Source organism: Grammomys surdaster, unplaced genomic scaffold (genome assembly GCF_004785775.1).
Source record: "Grammomys surdaster isolate TR1022 unplaced genomic scaffold, NIH_TR_1.0 170, whole genome shotgun sequence".
Classification (NCBI taxonomy): Eukaryota; Metazoa; Chordata; class Mammalia; order Rodentia; family Muridae; genus Grammomys; species Grammomys surdaster.
In genome coordinates, this window is record NW_021604618.1 from 14,329,729 (window position 1) to 14,347,284 (window position 17,556).

Here is a 17,556-nt window from a genome sequence, read left to right on the forward strand (position 1 = left end):
TGAGGGAGGGATAGGGGAAGAAAGGAGGGAGTAGAGAAGAGTAAGGGAAAAGAAGAAGCGAAATTGGTGCAATATATTGGGAACAACCTTGGTAATTCAGAATCCTTGTGAGGGAACTACAGTTTCATTAATCTTTAAAATTTGTAGACATAGCAGGAACTCACAGATTAACTGTGACTGTTAAAAAGTTTAGAATAATCAAGCCAAACAAACATTTTGCACAGTGACAATAGGAAGGAGCCTCAGAGAGTAAAACGTCACTATCCAAATCTCCAGTTTACAAAATGGCAAACTATCTGAAAATGCTTTCATTTGAAAAAGAAAACACCAAAAGGAAACACACTTAAAGTAACCAGATTCAAAAGAGGAAACTAAAAAAATAAGCTTCCAGAATTCACCAGGTAAAAACACAGGACATACTAAGCTCTTATCCAGGGAAGGGGAACACAGACTGACAGCAGCATTGGGCATCGTATCCATGGTGCTAATTTTGCAGACATGTAGCATTCAAGAGTGATGGGGCATGGAAGCTTGTGCCAAAGTTGACTATTTATAAAGCAACCACACGTGCTGTAGGCAACAATGTTAGATGAAAAGAGCTACCCAAGCCTGTTGGAGTCTGTATGATACCATCACAACTGCCAGATACAGGACATGAAGCTACATGGCTTGAAAATAGCCCTTGTGAGTTTTAGTCTGGCTTTAATCCAAATTGTCAGTGCTGTGTCTCCATGTCTTCTCTATTGAATGAGAATGTTTTCATTGTGACGCTACATCATTACATTTTGTAAATCAACAACTTGTTGTCTTAGTTAGGGTAACAGCAATTGCTGTGATAAGCCACCGTGAACAAAGACAACTCTGGATAAAGTGTTTGTTTTACCTTATAGCTGATGAGTCTATCACTGATGGAAGCTAAGACAAGAACACAAAGCAGAGACCTGGATGTAGAAAAGGGAGCAGAAGTCATGGAGGAGTGCCGTTAAAAGGTTTGCTGCTCATGATTTGCTCAGCTTTCTTAGTAAAACCATTCAGGGCTGGTGCCATCCCCTGTGGTACAAGTCCACCCCAATCAATTACTTATCAAGAAAATATCCCACAGGTTTGTCTACAAGCCATTCTCACAGGTGCACTTTCTTAGTTGAGGCTTCTGCTTACCAAATGACTCTAGACTCTGTTAGATTGACATAAAAAACAGCCAGTGTACTTGTTTTTCATTTTCACTCTGGTTCACAACTAAACATTGCATTGAATTAGAGTTAAGATTTTGAGATTTATAAAAGTATTGTTTCTATTAAAGCTTACAGGCATTTTTGAAATTGGACCAAATATATTTGTGTTATGAAATAGGGCCATGGAGGCAATGTCATCAACTGTGAAATGTTCCCCACAAGCTCGTGAGTTCAAATATTTGATTTTAGCTGATAGGATTCTTAATAAAGGAAGTTAAGGGAACCTTAAGGGGTTCATCATTGGAGAAAAATGGCTTTTAGGGAGAGGCCTTAAGGTTTATGTCCTTTCCCATACTCTTTCTACTTCCTCGTTCACCTAGCTATAAGCATGCTCAGACTTTTGTGCATTAGTCCCCAGTGACTCCCAGTGCTATACCACTTTACCCTCTGGGACTGACTTTATGCTTTCATATTATGAGCCAAAGTAAATGTTGTCATTCTTATGCTGCTTCTGATTGGTCACAGCAATGAGAAATATAGCTAACACAGCAATATTAGAAGTGATTTCATTCTTCAGAAAGCATATAAAGCATATAAAGGCAGCTGCAAAGAATTTAATGGTATTTTAGCATCACAAATTTTAAGACTAAACTGAACACATGGTCTGTAGCGTGAAATAATTTAGATAGCTGAAGGAATGAAATGGGTGGTAAAGTTGAAATTTGTCACTAAAATTTAACGATATTTTGAAGGATAAAAGCTGTCATGCAATTGATGCTCTACCTTCCACTGATTTGGTTGTGACCATATAATATCATGGTTATCCTGTCAATAGATTTGTCCAGAAAAATATGATGTGTCTCTTTACTTAAATCTGACTCTACAGTCAGATACTTGATATATGCTGTAAGTCCATTGTCTCATCGACAAATGCTAACTCTATCTGATCACTATTTAAAAGTTGCTTGGGGGAATTAAAAAATATAATTTATATAGATTTTGTGCACCCTCCACTGATTGTCAACAAATGAATAGTAACTTGAACTTTATCATGTAATGTATTGATGACTTGTAACACTGATATACTATCTCAGGGATACTCTATTTCGTGAGTCACATTTTATTGCCTGCTCATCTCATGAGAGTACAGATGAGTTTCTCTTTGATTGCCTTCAGGTATACAATTCAATTGAGAACACAGAAACTCAAGGTGAATCCCATTCACCTTTGTCCCCATGCTTGATATATAATCTGGTCAAGATGGATAGAGACTCAAAGGTCTGCTGTAAAATGAAATGACAGAACAACATATGGATCATTCCAGGCATAGGTAAGGTTTCACTGGGACTCGATTGCACATTTCTTGGAATCTCAAATTTCTTCTCAAATTGAACAGAATTTACATGCTCATGTTCTGGTGTAGACTTTTCTTTTAAAAATTTCTCCTTGAAGACCAAAGTGTTGATGTTTCAATTCTACATAGAAGGGGGAACATAGAAGGGGGAACAAAATAGTCATAGGAGGTAGAGGGAAGGAGGAACCGGGGGGATTGGGAACTGGGAGTAGCCACTAGAAAGTCCCAGACACCAGGGAAGAGAGAGGCTCCTAGGACTCAATGGGGATGACATTAGCTGAAATACCCAATGAAGGGGAAATAGAACCTGAAGAGACTACCTCCAGTAAATAGGCATGACGCCCATTTGAAGGATGGGGCCACCCACTCATCTCAAAATTTTTAACCCAGAATGGGTCCTGTCTACAGGAAACACAGGGACAAAAAATGGAGCAGAGACTGAAAGAAAGGCCATCTAGAGACCGCCCTACCTAGGAATCCATCCTATCTGCAGACACCAAACTGGGACACTATTACTGATGCCAAGATGTGCTTGCTGACAGGTTCCTGGTATAGTTGTCCTAGCATTAGCTGGCAAAGGCTCTCCCAGCACCTGACTAATACAGATGCAGATCTCACAACCTACCATCGGACTGAGCCTGGGGACCCTAATGAAAGAGCTAAGTGAAGGACTGAAGGAGCTGAAGGGGATTGAAACCCAATAGAAAGAACAATACCAACTAACTGGACCACCTAGAGCTCCCAGGGACTAAACCACCAACCAAAGAATAAACATGGAAGGATCCATGGCTCCAGCTACATATGTAGCAGAGGATGGCCTTATCTAGCATCAATGGGAGGGGAGGCCCTTGGTCCTGTGTAGGCTTCATGCCCCAGTATAGGGGAATGCTAAAGCAGTGAAGCGGGAGTGGATGAGTGGGTGGAGGAGCACACTCATAGAGGCAAAGATGGGGGATGGGATAGGGGGTTTGTGGAGGGGAATCAGGGGAGATATCATTTGTAATGTAAACAAATAAAATGATTAATAAAAAAATAAAAACAAACAAAGACCAAACTTTTCTTTGGATATAAAAACACTCTATCATTTTCTCATACATTTTCCTCAGTTCTGTAATGGATTCTCAGAAAACTCGTCCTACTTCATGAATATCATAAAATAGAAATGGAGAAGAGAAAGAAGGAGGCATACAGAAAATCAAGGAGATTAAGTAAACATAGGAAAGTTAAGTATATTGTAAAGATCACTGAAGATTTGAGGAAATAGGAAGAATGCTTGTCTGGTAACATTTATGCATGTTTTCTGTAGTCTGAAAATTTCAGAGCTATAGACAGTTTGAACATATCCACTCCCTTCTTCAACTTTTCAGAGTTTCTTTTCCAATATTTGCTCCTCTAGAATTCATGTCCTTAGAAAAGTGTTTTTTGTTTTTGCTTTTTTTTCTATAACCACTGATTCCAGTTAGTGTTGGCAAATGCTCATGCACTGGAACATGAACAATCTCTGAGGAGTCATACCCACTAAAAAATCCTCTCTCCCTCTCCCTCTCCAAATAGTCATCTACTACCATGAGTTACTCAGGTAGGGATGTGGCCTGTGTACTCCCTCCACCAGTGCTGTAATACTGAGTGATTTGATCCTTTGTAGGTTTTGTGAAGTATATTCCTAAGTAAAATGGCTACATCATATCCAAAAGACAAAGTTATCTAACAGTCTTCTCTAATCTCTGGCTCTTACAATCTTTTCACTACCTCTTCCATGATATTCTCTAAACCTTGGAGGAGGGTGGGTGTGTGATACCAATGTCTGTTTGAGCCTGAGTGATCCACAGTCACTCACTCTTTGTACTTTGATCAAATGTGTGTGTCTCTATTAACCTCTCCCTTTCTTGGAAAAAGAAGCTTCTCTGAGGAGTGTTGAGAGCTGCAAAAGATGTAAAGATAAGTACTTAGAGTGCAGTGTGATACTATGTGCACTTAACAAAATAAGGTTCTCCTCTTGGGCTTATGACCTCCTAGTTAGCTTTTATTTTTAACTCAACATCATCTAAAGTAATATGTAAAAGATGCAAAGGTACTAGCTAATTTGTGGGACTTAAACAAGCTTTCCCAATCCCACCTCTGCTTTTTGATTTGGATGATCTTGAAATGAATACACTAGAACAAATTTTGACTCTGAACTAAGCGTGTGCCTAGGTTTTTCAATGTTCTTTATTATATAGTATAACTATACTATACCAAGCATACCTAAATTATAGAATTAATATATTTTGTGTTTGCTTATAAACACTAAGAGGAATTCAAAGATACATTTATTATGTAATAACATTGACTCACATATCTCAAATATTAAAACTCATCCCAATAGAAGAATAGACACTAGTCAATACAGCTAGCCTGGTTAACCTATGAGCATCAGGGATCTACTCACCTCTGCCTCCTCATGACTGGGATTACAAGTTTATACCATCATACAAGTCTTTTTTTATGTGAGATCTAACGACAGATTTCAGGTTCTAGTACTTGCAGGGACAGCATTTTACTGACTAAGCTATGCCCATAACTCCTGTACTTTAAAAGACTGAAATATAATGCTTACTTCACACCATACACAAAAGTTGTCTCAAAGTGGATTAACAACAGTTAAGTTGTAGGATCTAAATGATAGGAATCCTAGAAAAAATGATAGTAAAAAACTTAGGGATGTTGAGGTCACTAATGACTTCCTGGATTTGACACCAAAGCCCAGGTAACAAAAGAAAAAAATATAAATAGAAAAGCAGGCTTAAAACTTTGATTCATCAAATAATACAATTGAAAAAGTGTAGAAGGCAAGATATGGAATTATAGAAAACATGTGAAGAGTACCTGCCAAACAAAGGGCTAGCATTGAGATTACAAAAAGAACTCCTGATACTTCTCTGTAACCACAAAATCAACACACCTATGACAAATGAGCATATTTCTCCAGGGAGGGGAGGGAAATAACCACAAGCATATGAAAATGTTCAATATCACTAATCATTAGAGAAATGCAAGTAAGCTGCAATAACATTGAAAAACAAATGACAAGTGTTGGCAAGAACATTGAGAAATAGGAACCCTGTTATATAAGTATGTGAAACTGCTACGTGAAACAGTATAAAGGTTTCTCAAAGAATAAAAATTGAGTGGCCCTGTGATTCAGCAATCTCAGTTCTGACTGTATATCTAAATGAGCTCTAGAGTGTCACAGAGATACTTCATATCCATATTCTTGGCTATTGTTCATAACAGCTGAGGGGTAGAAGCCACCACCAGCTATGCAGATGAAAATAATGTGTTGCCAAGATAGTGGATTGTTCACCAGTCTTTTAAAAGATTGTAAATTACTTTGTCTTAGGAATAAGATTCCTTAGTGTGGTTCCTCAGCAAGTGTTCAGATCTTTGTAAATATGCAGTGGGAAATCAATTTTCATTCCTGAGGTTTCGTGTCTTCTGTATCCTTGGGAATGTCTTTTATTTCTCCTCTAACAGTAAATAATTCTGTTTTCTCACCCACATTTCATGATTCCAGGGAGTGAGCTTTATCTTTTCTACACACACAAAAGAAATTATTTATATCTTATGCTTCTGTCCAGTGCACTTTGGTACAGATAAGCAGTAACATCTATCACAGGATAAAACAATAATTAACAAAAGCCAAAGTCCAAAATTAAGCTTCTAACTGGAAGAAAAATTGGCTTGGTTGTAGTCAAATTGCTATGAAAACATTTAAAATTTTAGCAAGAAAAAGTTCATCTTTGTTGTTTGACTTATTTATATATTTCATATCCCCTGTTCGATCTTAAACTGTTGTTACTTACTAAATTCTATGTTCTTACTGTTGGTACAATCCACCTAAAAGCCTCTCACAAGTACCCTTCATTTTACTATCACACTTTTACAAATGAAACAATGGGGTTTGAAGTGTCATAACTCTCTTTAAGTCTGTACAGCAGAATATAACTTATAATGTATATTCACCCCAAAGTTACAAACAACTAGAAAGCATGGTTTGACTACTACATTCTATTTTCATAAGACTTGACCTTTAGCTCTTTCTTACAGGGCCATGTACTGATTTTTAATCTTTCCTATTAAATCTTTCCATGTCAGATTTCAAATGTAATAAGATGTCTTGAATGCAAAAGGTTGCTGTTAGATACATAAACATGGCTGAACCGTACATAAAGAATAACTTTCCAATAGTCACATTGTTCCTTTTCAAAAGAAATGTTGTCATCTGATCCTTACAGGCAAATTACATGGAAAGTCAAATTTAACACATGAACAAAAACAAAGGTAGTTGTTTTTGAAGCTCTCCTAATTTAAGTAGGACTACTTTCTCTTCCTGGTTTTTATTTTCCCACCAATATTGATATTGACTTTAATAAATACAGAAGTGGGGGCATTTTCATTATTTAGTGACAGCAAATGAACATGTCAAGAATTCTACCTTACAGATTGAATTACAAATACCAAAATATAGACTAACAGCACTGTGAGATGTTCTTCTCCAATGTGGAAATGCTGTGACGTAACAGAGTGGAACATCTTCTGCAAGACATGAGAGAATGGGGTACTTCTCTCCTAAGTATTTTCTCCATGGGAAATATGAGCCAGGGAGTAGGCACTAAAATGTAAGACCATTCTATACATTTCTGTGACTAGAAACAAATTGTCCTATCACTAGCCTACAGTTTAACTTGAGACAGTGAAGGAAGTCAGTCAGTTCTGCTATTCCACTGCCTGATGTGTCCCCTTTAAGGGTAACTTCACAAGCTGTTTGCTGATGGTTTGATAAAAACATCCCCTTTCTAGTGCAAATTTTCACTGTCAGGATGCACAGTTTTCATAGTGAATAATAAATTCCATGGTGTCTCTGCTTGAAGTGAACCTTCTACATTTCTTCTCCATATTTCTACCTAAATATGCATATTTTGGAGAATGAACCAGGTTTATATACTTCCTAAGCATAGCACATATTGTAAGCAAGAACTGAGGGACAGAAAGACGTAGAAAGTCAGGAAATATGGTTGACATTAGTTTTAATGCTGACCAGAATTACAGTCTAACAAAAAGAGAATCCAGAGGTCTTCAGAACATTCTGGTCCTTTGAAAGATGTCTTGTCTTCCTAGCATTTGTTTGCAGTATACTGGCAGAAAGCCATTTGGAGAAACTTCTATCTCAGTGTGTTTCGAGAACTCAAAGTTCCCTGCATTTCCGTGTCCAGTAGTTCTCATCAACATGCAAGGGGTGTGTGCTGATTAGTGAGTGCTGACCTGAAGATGTTGTAACTATAAGATCAAAGATGTTGGTTGTTCGGTACAATGGGGATCTGGGTGTTGTCATTTTACTGACAAACAGAAATATATCTGGAAACTAAAAGGATGAAAGAAGATATTATAGGCAAAGGAATCAAAACCAAGAAGGAATATGTACACTCATAGCTGATAAAGCAAATTTTATCCTAAAGCTATTGAGAAGATAAGAAAGTTACTACATAGGGAACCCTATGTCAAGAGAGTATAATACTTATATACATGACAAATATTTGTTTATGAGATTTCATAGAGCAAACATTGCTAGATAAAAAGATTTAGATAGGCTCTTATCATCAAATGTACCTTCATTTGATTATAAAAGCCAATGAGTTTGCACATTTTTATAGTTACATAAAAAGTTAAATAAAATAAATGTAAATATCAGCAACAGTAGACTCCTTCCCCCTTGGGCTTCAATTCAAAACTCCTATGTTCATGTCTATAAGCCTAAGCATATCAAAAGTTTCCCCTTATGTTTGATTTGGCATGTCAGATCCCCAATAGGCCACACTGCTGGTTCCAGACTTTGCTGTTCAGCAGTTGAGTGGTTGGTGAGGATCATAGTGTTGAGGAGGAAAGGAACTTATTCTTTATGATCAATGGCCCTTTCAGCTGGATATTGTAAATGTCACTTTTATTTTCTTAAATGAAGGGATGAGATGAGAGCGCCATACCCAAGCTGTACAAATACATAGCTTGTGCTAAGCCAAGGATGTTCCTTTCTTTCTGTTTTATCTCTAGGCCTGGGTGTGAAAGCTTCTTGCATCCATACAATCTAATCTTCCAAGCTGACTAAATTAATCTGGCTTTTCTCAGCTTCTGCCTGAATTACTCTGGTTGGCCTCATACTAATTTTAGCAATATGGTCTAGCTTTCTGTTTCCTTCTAATTTTCTGGCTCTTTCTGTCTTCACCTGTGTCTAGCCTATCTGTGTAAAACTGTTCTGGTAAAACTGCCACATCCACACACCCACAACCCCGCCCCCCACACCACCACCACCACCACCACCACCACCACAACCACATCACACCACATCTCCCCCTATCCCCTCTCTTTCTTTCTGTTCTTAAGTAGCTTCTCTTTTCTGTGCTGTTCTCAGTTTGGGGTATCTCATCTCTTGACTCATTCTGTCAAATCTTTCTTAGTCACTTTGTGTTTCCCTAAAACATGGCTGCTTCCTTCTACAAAGTATTCTTATCTTCATTGTTAGTGATTAAAGGTGTGTAGTAAGGGTGTCTGCATTCTAGCCAAATCATATTGTAATATAGCGTATAACTGCATTCTGCCTGGATCGTATAAACATAGATCTTCGGATGTGATCCCTTACCAGATCAACCATGTTGCTAGATTAAAATTCCTCTAGAGGATTTCTTTAAACCTCCTACTTGTTACTATAGAATTCTTTGGTCATTAGTCTGTTTTAATATCAAATACTGTTCTCTGCTGCTTTTCATATGTAGACTCTGAAATCTGCTTTTTAGTGTTAACTCCTTAGTGTTTAATCAATATGTGTTGTCACAGATGTTTGCATTTGAGATCCCAGGAGCATGGTAAGAAGATACAAGGTTTTCTTCACATCAAAGTTGCACACTTCTCTCTGTCTTCTGGGATGAATTTTTGATATAAGAAAATATTACTAAATTTAAGAATTCTTTTGTTTTTCCTGAAAACTTATTAAAATGTGATTCCAAGTCTTATAAGCTATATGAACCTTGCGTGGGATGAATTTTAATATAGAATAGGAAAAGAGTATGAAGACATTAAATGCTACTAAAGGTAAGAATTGGCAACAGTGTAGGAAAGAATTAGCAGAACATAGCAGACTAATAGGCTGATATCATAGTTTATAATCATTGACATGTTAGAAGCAGTACATTCTTTTTACTGAAGCATTCTTCACATCCTTGGCAGCCACATTTTAAGCCAAGACTAATAGGAATCACATGAATAACTTTTTCTGGACTGGATTTCATTAAATGTATCAATGTCCCTTGATTCTTCAGCTACAAGCTTTTAGTTCTTAACCTTGGACCTCATGGATGTAATGGCTGTGTTTTGAACAAGAACTCACTGTCTCATACAAGGTGTTTACAAGTCTTGTGATTGAATATTAACACATAGTAATGTTAATATTAAACGAAGCAGTCCAATCTCTAAAAGTCAAACAAGGTTTTGATTTTCTGCTGAGACCACCACAATAAAAAGCTCTAGCAAAGCCAAAATAAAGGCATGCACCGGGCTTAACTGTAGTGTCAGACCACTGCAAGAAGGCAGCTAGAGTAGTAAAGGCAATTGCATGATTTTTGGGGCATCTCAGTATAATTCTATTAAAGTTATGTTCCTATCATACTACCATCTGTGACTTAATACAATAACTTCTAAAACGTATGTACTTAGTTAAAAAAATCATTGATTGCCATAGGGTGATTATTGATGCAATGAAATATCATAACAAAGAACAACTTTGGGAGGAATAGGTTTATTTGGGCTTACATATCCTGAATCACAGTTAATTGAGGGAAGATAAGAAAGAAACTCAAAACATGCAGAAATCTGGAAGCAGGAGCCATAGAGGGATGACGCTTACTGGCTTGTTCCTGATGGCTTTTCAGCTTGCTTTCTTATAGAACCCAGGACCACCAGATCAGTGCAATCTCCACCCACAATGGGTTGGGCCTTTCCAAATTAACCACAAGTCAAGATAATGTTCTACAAGTTTGCTGCATACAGCCCGGTTCTATGGAGGCATTTTTCAATTGAAGTTTCTTCCTCTTAGATGACTTTTCCTTGTATCAAGCTGAAATAAAGCTAGCCAGGGCAATTGATTAAATTCTAATACATCATCAGACCCTTCTGTAAATCATAAGCTTTTTCTTTTGAACTGCCATCCTGCCTTTATGCTAATGGATGCTTGGTGAGGGTTGGTTGACTGTAACAACTGCTTAAGATATGACAGCAGTGAATTTTGCCAAATGGTCTGATTCCCTTTTTCATAAAAGACTTTTTTTGCATATAATAATTGTTGATGATATTTTTTCATTTTTCATTAAAGTATTTTTACTGATTATTTGGAAATTTCACATCATGAACGTGAACACATTTTCTTCCCAGTTCTCCTACATCTACCACCCACCCTGGTGGACCTACCTCCCTCCAAAAAAAGAGGAAGAAAAAGAAAATAAGAAAAGAAAAACAAACAAGTCCAATTTGTTTTGCCCATATACTCCCTGGAACATGGTTAAATTCCCAGTGGCCAACTCCTTAAAGAAAACAGACTCCTTCCCCACCTGAACCCCTACCATAAGCCATTAGTTGTAGAGAGCTACATTTTAGTATCCTTATCACCTTTTCCAACAGTTCTTTTCAGTGCTTTCAGTCTAAGCTGTTTGGGTGGATGGGTGGGGTCTAAGGGTTGGGATTGTTACAGAAGGGATTGTTACAGAAGGGATTATTACAGAAGCCTTCCATGTCCCTCCTTTTCACCTCTAAGTCTACAGTCAGCAATACCACAGCAAAAGTGGCTTCTTTTTTCCCAGTAGAACTTTCAAATTTGGAGCCAGTGTTTTCAAGCATTAATACAAGTTTGGTAACTAAGGTTATACTACTATAAATCTATTATAAGTATCTTTGTTACACAACTAAAGTTAACATCATCTTTACTGGTAGTAGATTTTACCTAAAAACAAATAAACAACAATATATTCTTCCATCAATAATCAGCATATTTTTATACATTCAGATTTTTGCACGATGTTTCAACCATTGAATCATATCCCATTACTTCCTTCCTATTTTTATGCCATTCCTGCCATATGTGCAATTTTTTTCTCCACTGAAATCCTGAATCATTAAAATCATTTGGAATCAATGTTTTGCAAATCATTGTTAACTTTGATGTTTGACTTTGTCCCAGCAATCATTAATATTTTTAGTAACATTTAGAATGGTGGTGAATCTTTACAAAATATTTTTAATTCCTTTTGTACACATCTGTCAGAGAAATCACTATGTGTGGAAGCCAGGTTTATCAAATGTGTTTATTAAATAACAAGACTTTAAAGTTGAAATTACGTCTTGGTCTGTAGGCTGAAGAATGATTATATTAGCAGGCATGAAAAGATTGAATGTATGTATCACTGTCATCATCTTGGGTGACCAGGTACATTTTGACTTCTCAACAATAGTTTGAAAAGAATCATTTGCTGCACAGTTGACTTAAAATTTCCAGTGAATTATCCTATAAAATAAATGTGTAGTCATCAAAGCATTATCATTCTATTTAGGGCATACTGAGAGCCCTAGTGGTGTCTAGGATGGTAATTGGGCATTGATTTCCACTAAAGTTCATCAGTTACCCTAGTCATTAACAGGAGAGTTAGCTTGTCCTTTGACATCAAGCACTGAATTTTATTTTCTGGCTACTATCGTCATAGATAATTTCTTTCTTTCTTTTTTTTTGTTAATCTTTTTTTATTATTATCATTTTTACATATTTTGGAACCTCACATAGTCTTGATAAATAACTCTTACAAAATTATGCAAAAAGTACAAGAATGTCTGGTAAACAGTCTGTATTTTCCAAAAAGAATTTTTACAACATGAAATTCTTAAGGCAGCTCCTCTTTACAAGGTAATCCTTTTACTCATCAAGAAATCTTCTGCTGCAAAGATTAGGCTAAGCAAGCCTGGCTTCTTCCATTAACGCCTTTTGTCTTTCCTATCTGATTTTTGATCTCTTTCACTTCTTGAAGATCTTTTGCCTGATCGACTACTCTCTGATATAGACCTTTTTCTGTCAGACCGGGAATTCTTATCCTTTGATCCTTTTGTATCTCTACTACTACCACCATTTGAAGACTTGTGACTTCTTTTTAGTCCTGAAGTATCCCTTCGCTTCCGGTTCACGCTCCTTCTGTGCTTTCTGTCTCACTTATGTCCTTGGCCCCTACTGCGACTCCTACTCTCACTGCTACTGCTAGTGCTGCTGCTGCTGTCTCTGCTGCTGCTCCCATCCGTGCTGGAGCTGCGACTGGAGCTGCTACGACTACTACTGCTGCCACTGCTGGAGCTTCTCCCACTGCTGCTACTAGTAGCGCTGCTACTGGAACTACTGCTGCTGCTGCTCCAACTTCTACTCTAGCTTGTTTTATTTATTGCTTGCCCCCTGCTTCTGCTCCTAGTCTTATTTTTGCTTTTGTTTTCTGAATGAACTGTCAAGACTGGCTCTACAGGCACCTTAGGGAGTTTTATAGACGCTATAATAGGAAAATCCTTCTGCTCAGGTAGTAGAGTCCCTTGCTCCTGAATAACCTGAGGTGGAGGCTGCAAAAACAGCTACCAGCACAGTCTCAGGCTGACAGAGAGCCTAGGATTGGAGTACAGGCTGAGGTTGAGAGTGGGGCTGAGAATGGGGCTGGCTCTGGGGCAGGGGCTGAGGTGGGGGCTGAGGCCATAGGCTCAGGATGGGGCTCAGGTTCTTTGTTTTCTTTTTCCTCTTTTTCTTTAGATTCCTTTTCCACTTCCAGAGAATTAATATTCTCTTTTCCAGAAGAAAGACATTTACAGTCTTTATCTGGCTCAACATCAAATTCCATCTCTGGCTCCAGTTCTTTGCTAGTTTCATTTTCTGAAGGTTCTATACTTTCAACTTGATTAGTTTCCATTACTTTCTGCTCAGCAATTTACATTTTTGACACTTTCTACCATCTCTATCACATCCATAACTTCTGGCTGCTTCTCACCTTCTCTTACCTCAGACTCCTCCTCCATCTTAGACTCCACTTCCTGCTTTTCTTCCTCCTCCTCCTGTTCTTTTTCTGCATCACTATGAACTACGCCTGCTTCCTTCTCCTCTTCTTCCACTGCCTCTTCTATTTCTACATCATTGTGTTGATTGCCTGTCTCCTCCAACTCTTCTTCTCACCGAGCCACCTTACCCTCTTCTTGTTCTGCCTTCTGTTCTTCATTACACACCACCTGATGCTCTTTTTTCTTCATTGATTGTCTTCTAGGCCTAGCCTCCATTTTATTTATCTGTTCTGCAAATTCGATGTGTCTACCTTCAAGTAAAGCATTCATTTTTCTCTGTGACTCTTCTATTAACTTTTGGGTAGCTGGACACATTCTTCCAGGAATATAGAACGAATGGGGCTTTGTCTTGGTTCTTATATACTTAATTATCTTGGCATTATGCTCATTCATTCTTCTTACAGCTGTGTAAGCTCAACCTTCTGTTCCAGAAGCAGCAGTTCTGTCTGTTTAGCACATCTCTCCTCAAACAGTTCTCTCCTCTCATTTTCAACCTGCTTTCTCTCTTCTTCAGCCTGAATTTCAAGTTTTTGTTCAATTTCTTGGCGTCTCTTTTGCCGTTCAGTAGCAACAGTAGATTCTTGTTTAAATTTTTGAAGGGTGATGGATAATTTCTTAATGTAATAGTAAGTTACTCATCCAACACTGAAAAGTCTGTTACCTAGCAGAGCCCCTTCACATTAATCTGGATAGACCTGGATAATCTTCTACATTTGCCATTTTAATCACTATCTTTGATCATTTTTATGTTGTTGAAATAAATTTATTTCTGAAATCCTATGAAATGACATCCAATGTACCTCTCCCATACTTCACAGTAGAGAAGAGAACAGAATTTACTCTAGATTAAGATTAGTGGACCGGTCTCATGATGTCTTATCCCAGTGTTCCCGGGGAAGCTCAGGAAAGTGAAGTGCTCTGTTAACAGTAACTCAGTTGTGATTGAGCTGTGATGTGGGCAAAGGTCTCTGGATTACTAGCTCATTGCTCTTTACCCTCCACCCCACTGCCCCGGCAATTATAGGTAAGATCACTCCACACTCCCTTAGTCAGGAGGCAGATGCCACTGACAGTTGTGTTTGCATTTTTATGTTCCACTTCAGGAATAGAAAATGCTGAAGTAGTCAAATTTTATCACTTCCATGTTTCCTAATAATGTTTAACCTTCATTTAAAAAAATCTAGGAGATAAAAAAGCATACTCCCTCTACCCCCAGTAACTTCAGAAGTCCTCTGGCAGATGCTTCAGGAGAAAAGCAGACAGCTAGTGGCCAGAATCAGATCTCAATTTGTCATTTTTCCCCTTGGTGTCAGTTTTACTACTAATTGTTCTTTTCACAGCCAGCATTTGAGAACTTTGAGGATAGTTTGGTATCTGAAAATTTACACATAGATGGGTGATCCTCAACTCTTCAGAGAATCAGATTCTTCCTTCCATCTCAAAAAAGCGTTGGCTGTTGGAAACATCTCAGTGAGTCGTGCTTGAAAGAGATTCTCTTGTGTTTCACTTCCAAGCATGGGTGTGAAGAACTTTGAAGCTTGGGATTATGTTGTGTTTGCAGGCCTCTTCGTCATTTCCTCTGGAATTGGCGTGTTCTTTGCCATAAAGGAGAGAAAAAAGAAAACATCTCGGGAATTCTTAGTAGGAGGAAGGCAAATGACCTTTGGCCCTGTAGCTTTGTCTCTGACAGCCAGCTTCATGTCAGCTGTCACTGTCCTGGGGACTCCTGCTGAAGTCTATCGCTTTGGGGCATCCTTCCTCATTTTCCTCGTCGCATATGCATTTGTGATCTTTTTCACATCTGAGCTCTTTCTTCCTGTGTTCTACAGATCTGGCATCACAAGCACCTATGAGGTAAGAGATCACTTCCTCTTTGTCTACAGCAAGGAGATGGCACTTGCTTTCCACACGAAAACTCTTTCTCTTTCTTGGTTTGTTGTTTTTCTATGACATCTTGAAATCAGTAGTAGATTACTATTTTTAAGGCACACTGTTTAAAAAGACAATATGTTGTATGGGGTTAGAAGTGTAGTCCTAGGTTTTGGCTGTAGACACGTCTGTTTGTCACTCTGTAGAAGGCAACAAATAATGTCACTTCTGCTGGCTATTCCCATGATTTAATGAGGAGCATTGTATAAAAACTAATGCACTGCTTAATTGGTGAAAGAAAATTTAGATTAAGAGTGATAATGTCATTTTTATTGTCCTTAGCATGACCACTCTGAAAAGGCAAATGGAATACATGGTACTAGTATAGTTTCTAGCAGAGAGAAGTAAGATCTAGATAGGTAAGTTAGACATGTTTTAAAACTAGATGAAAATCTACTTAGAAGCTAGTATTTGTATATGATCTTTGAATGGCCTGTATATTAAACAGTAGCTCCCTAATGCTAGTTATTACTGCACTCCAGTTTCAAGTAGCAAGTGGGAATATTTTGGAAAAGTGAGAAATATTTTAGGAGGAAGAAATTCCAAAATAATAAAAATATGGAAATTATTGTAATGAAGGGGAAATAAGACTATGGAATTTTGGCCTTGAAACAATGCTAAATAAAACCAACATGTTTTTTTCATGCCTGGTATTTAAGTGTGCTTATAAATCAGTTTTTTGTGAAGAAAAAATATTGAACTTTATTGCCAATGAAAACCCTGAAACAGCAGAAGACTCGTAAAAAAAAAAAAAAACTTTAAAAAAATCTCTGAGATAAATTATCACAAAATGTTTCTCTAGTCTTCCAAAGCTGTTCACGCAAATAAATATTTTCCAGTAGGTCTTAAGACATACAGTTTCATGGACAATCATATCCCAAATGTTCAACATTAGAAATTAATCACAGTTGGGCAATTCAACAGCCACAGTCTAAGACACAAACTCAAGGGAAAAACAAGTAAATGTATGCTTAGCTCTACAAACTGTACACGTATGCTGTTCAATCATAATGTACTTCTGAAAATCAAAACATGGCCTAGATTTTTCTTATCCATGCATGAAGATTTGACTGTAGAAAACATTGCTGAGTTTTTTAGTTTTGTTCTAGAAATGTTTTTAATATTTGCAACTCTTATATCTATGTTTCCATTTGGAATCTATGTTATGATTAGCTTTTTATTTAATAAGTACCCATTCAGCACTTACTCTGTCCTAGGCACACCGTCAGACCTTGAGGACATGCAGGAAAGTGCTGTTCTGCCCTCATGGGGCTTATGTTTATGCAAAAGGAAACAAACAATAAATGCATAAAACAACACAATGTTGTATGTAGTTAGTTGTGTGCTAAGTACTGTTCTAAGTATCGTCTATATTAACTCATTTGGTGTTCATCAGCACAAAAATTGCAGCTCTCACCTCAGGGAATATGAGATAGCTTATTCTGTAGCCAAATTTGAGTGAATATAGCCTTGGAAACACATAATTAGGCTAACAAAGGTTCTATGTTTACTTAAAAATAATTGAGTAATATACTCACACAAAGAAACCTGCTTACTCTAAATCTTGTAACTTGTATGTAATTTTAGTAAAGTGAATGAGAATTGCAAAAGCAATTCAGCAAATTGCAAACACATACTTTGCAGGAAACCAAGGACTCTAACCTGAGAAACTTATGATGCATCCTCTCAACACAGCTACGCCAGGCCAACTCTGAAGAAATTCAGAGTTGAAGAAATTCAAACTCCTTTCAAATTTACATGTTAAATTTAGTTACAAACCTATTTTAAATGTATTATTGCTTGCCTGAGGATTCTTTAAAATCTTTTGTGTATAACAGGAGGACATAAGGATTGTATAAAGTACTTATAAGGTTATTTTGAGATAGACCTCTACTTTATAAAATTGGCAGTATGACCTAGACATGAACATTGTGAACTCTAAGTGTAAGC

General features: G+C 37.4%; 1 protein-coding gene and 1 pseudogene across 1 annotated transcript in view; one reads left to right on the forward strand and one right to left on the reverse strand.

Annotated features, from left to right (window-relative positions):
- Nucleotides 1–12,567: 12,567 nt before the first annotated feature.
- On the reverse strand, nucleotides 12,568–14,486 carry LOC114620730 (annotated as a pseudogene).
- Nucleotides 14,487–15,192: 706 nt separating this feature from the next.
- The window catches only part of Slc5a12 (solute carrier family 5 member 12), a 51,820-nt gene continuing 49,456 nt past the window's right edge, over nucleotides 15,193–17,556 (forward strand). The window contains exon 1 of the mRNA XM_028767119.1: nucleotides 15,193–15,531. Within this exon, the coding sequence (XP_028622952.1) occupies nucleotides 15,193–15,531 (339 nt within the window). The remainder of the gene's footprint in view (nucleotides 15,532–17,556) is intronic.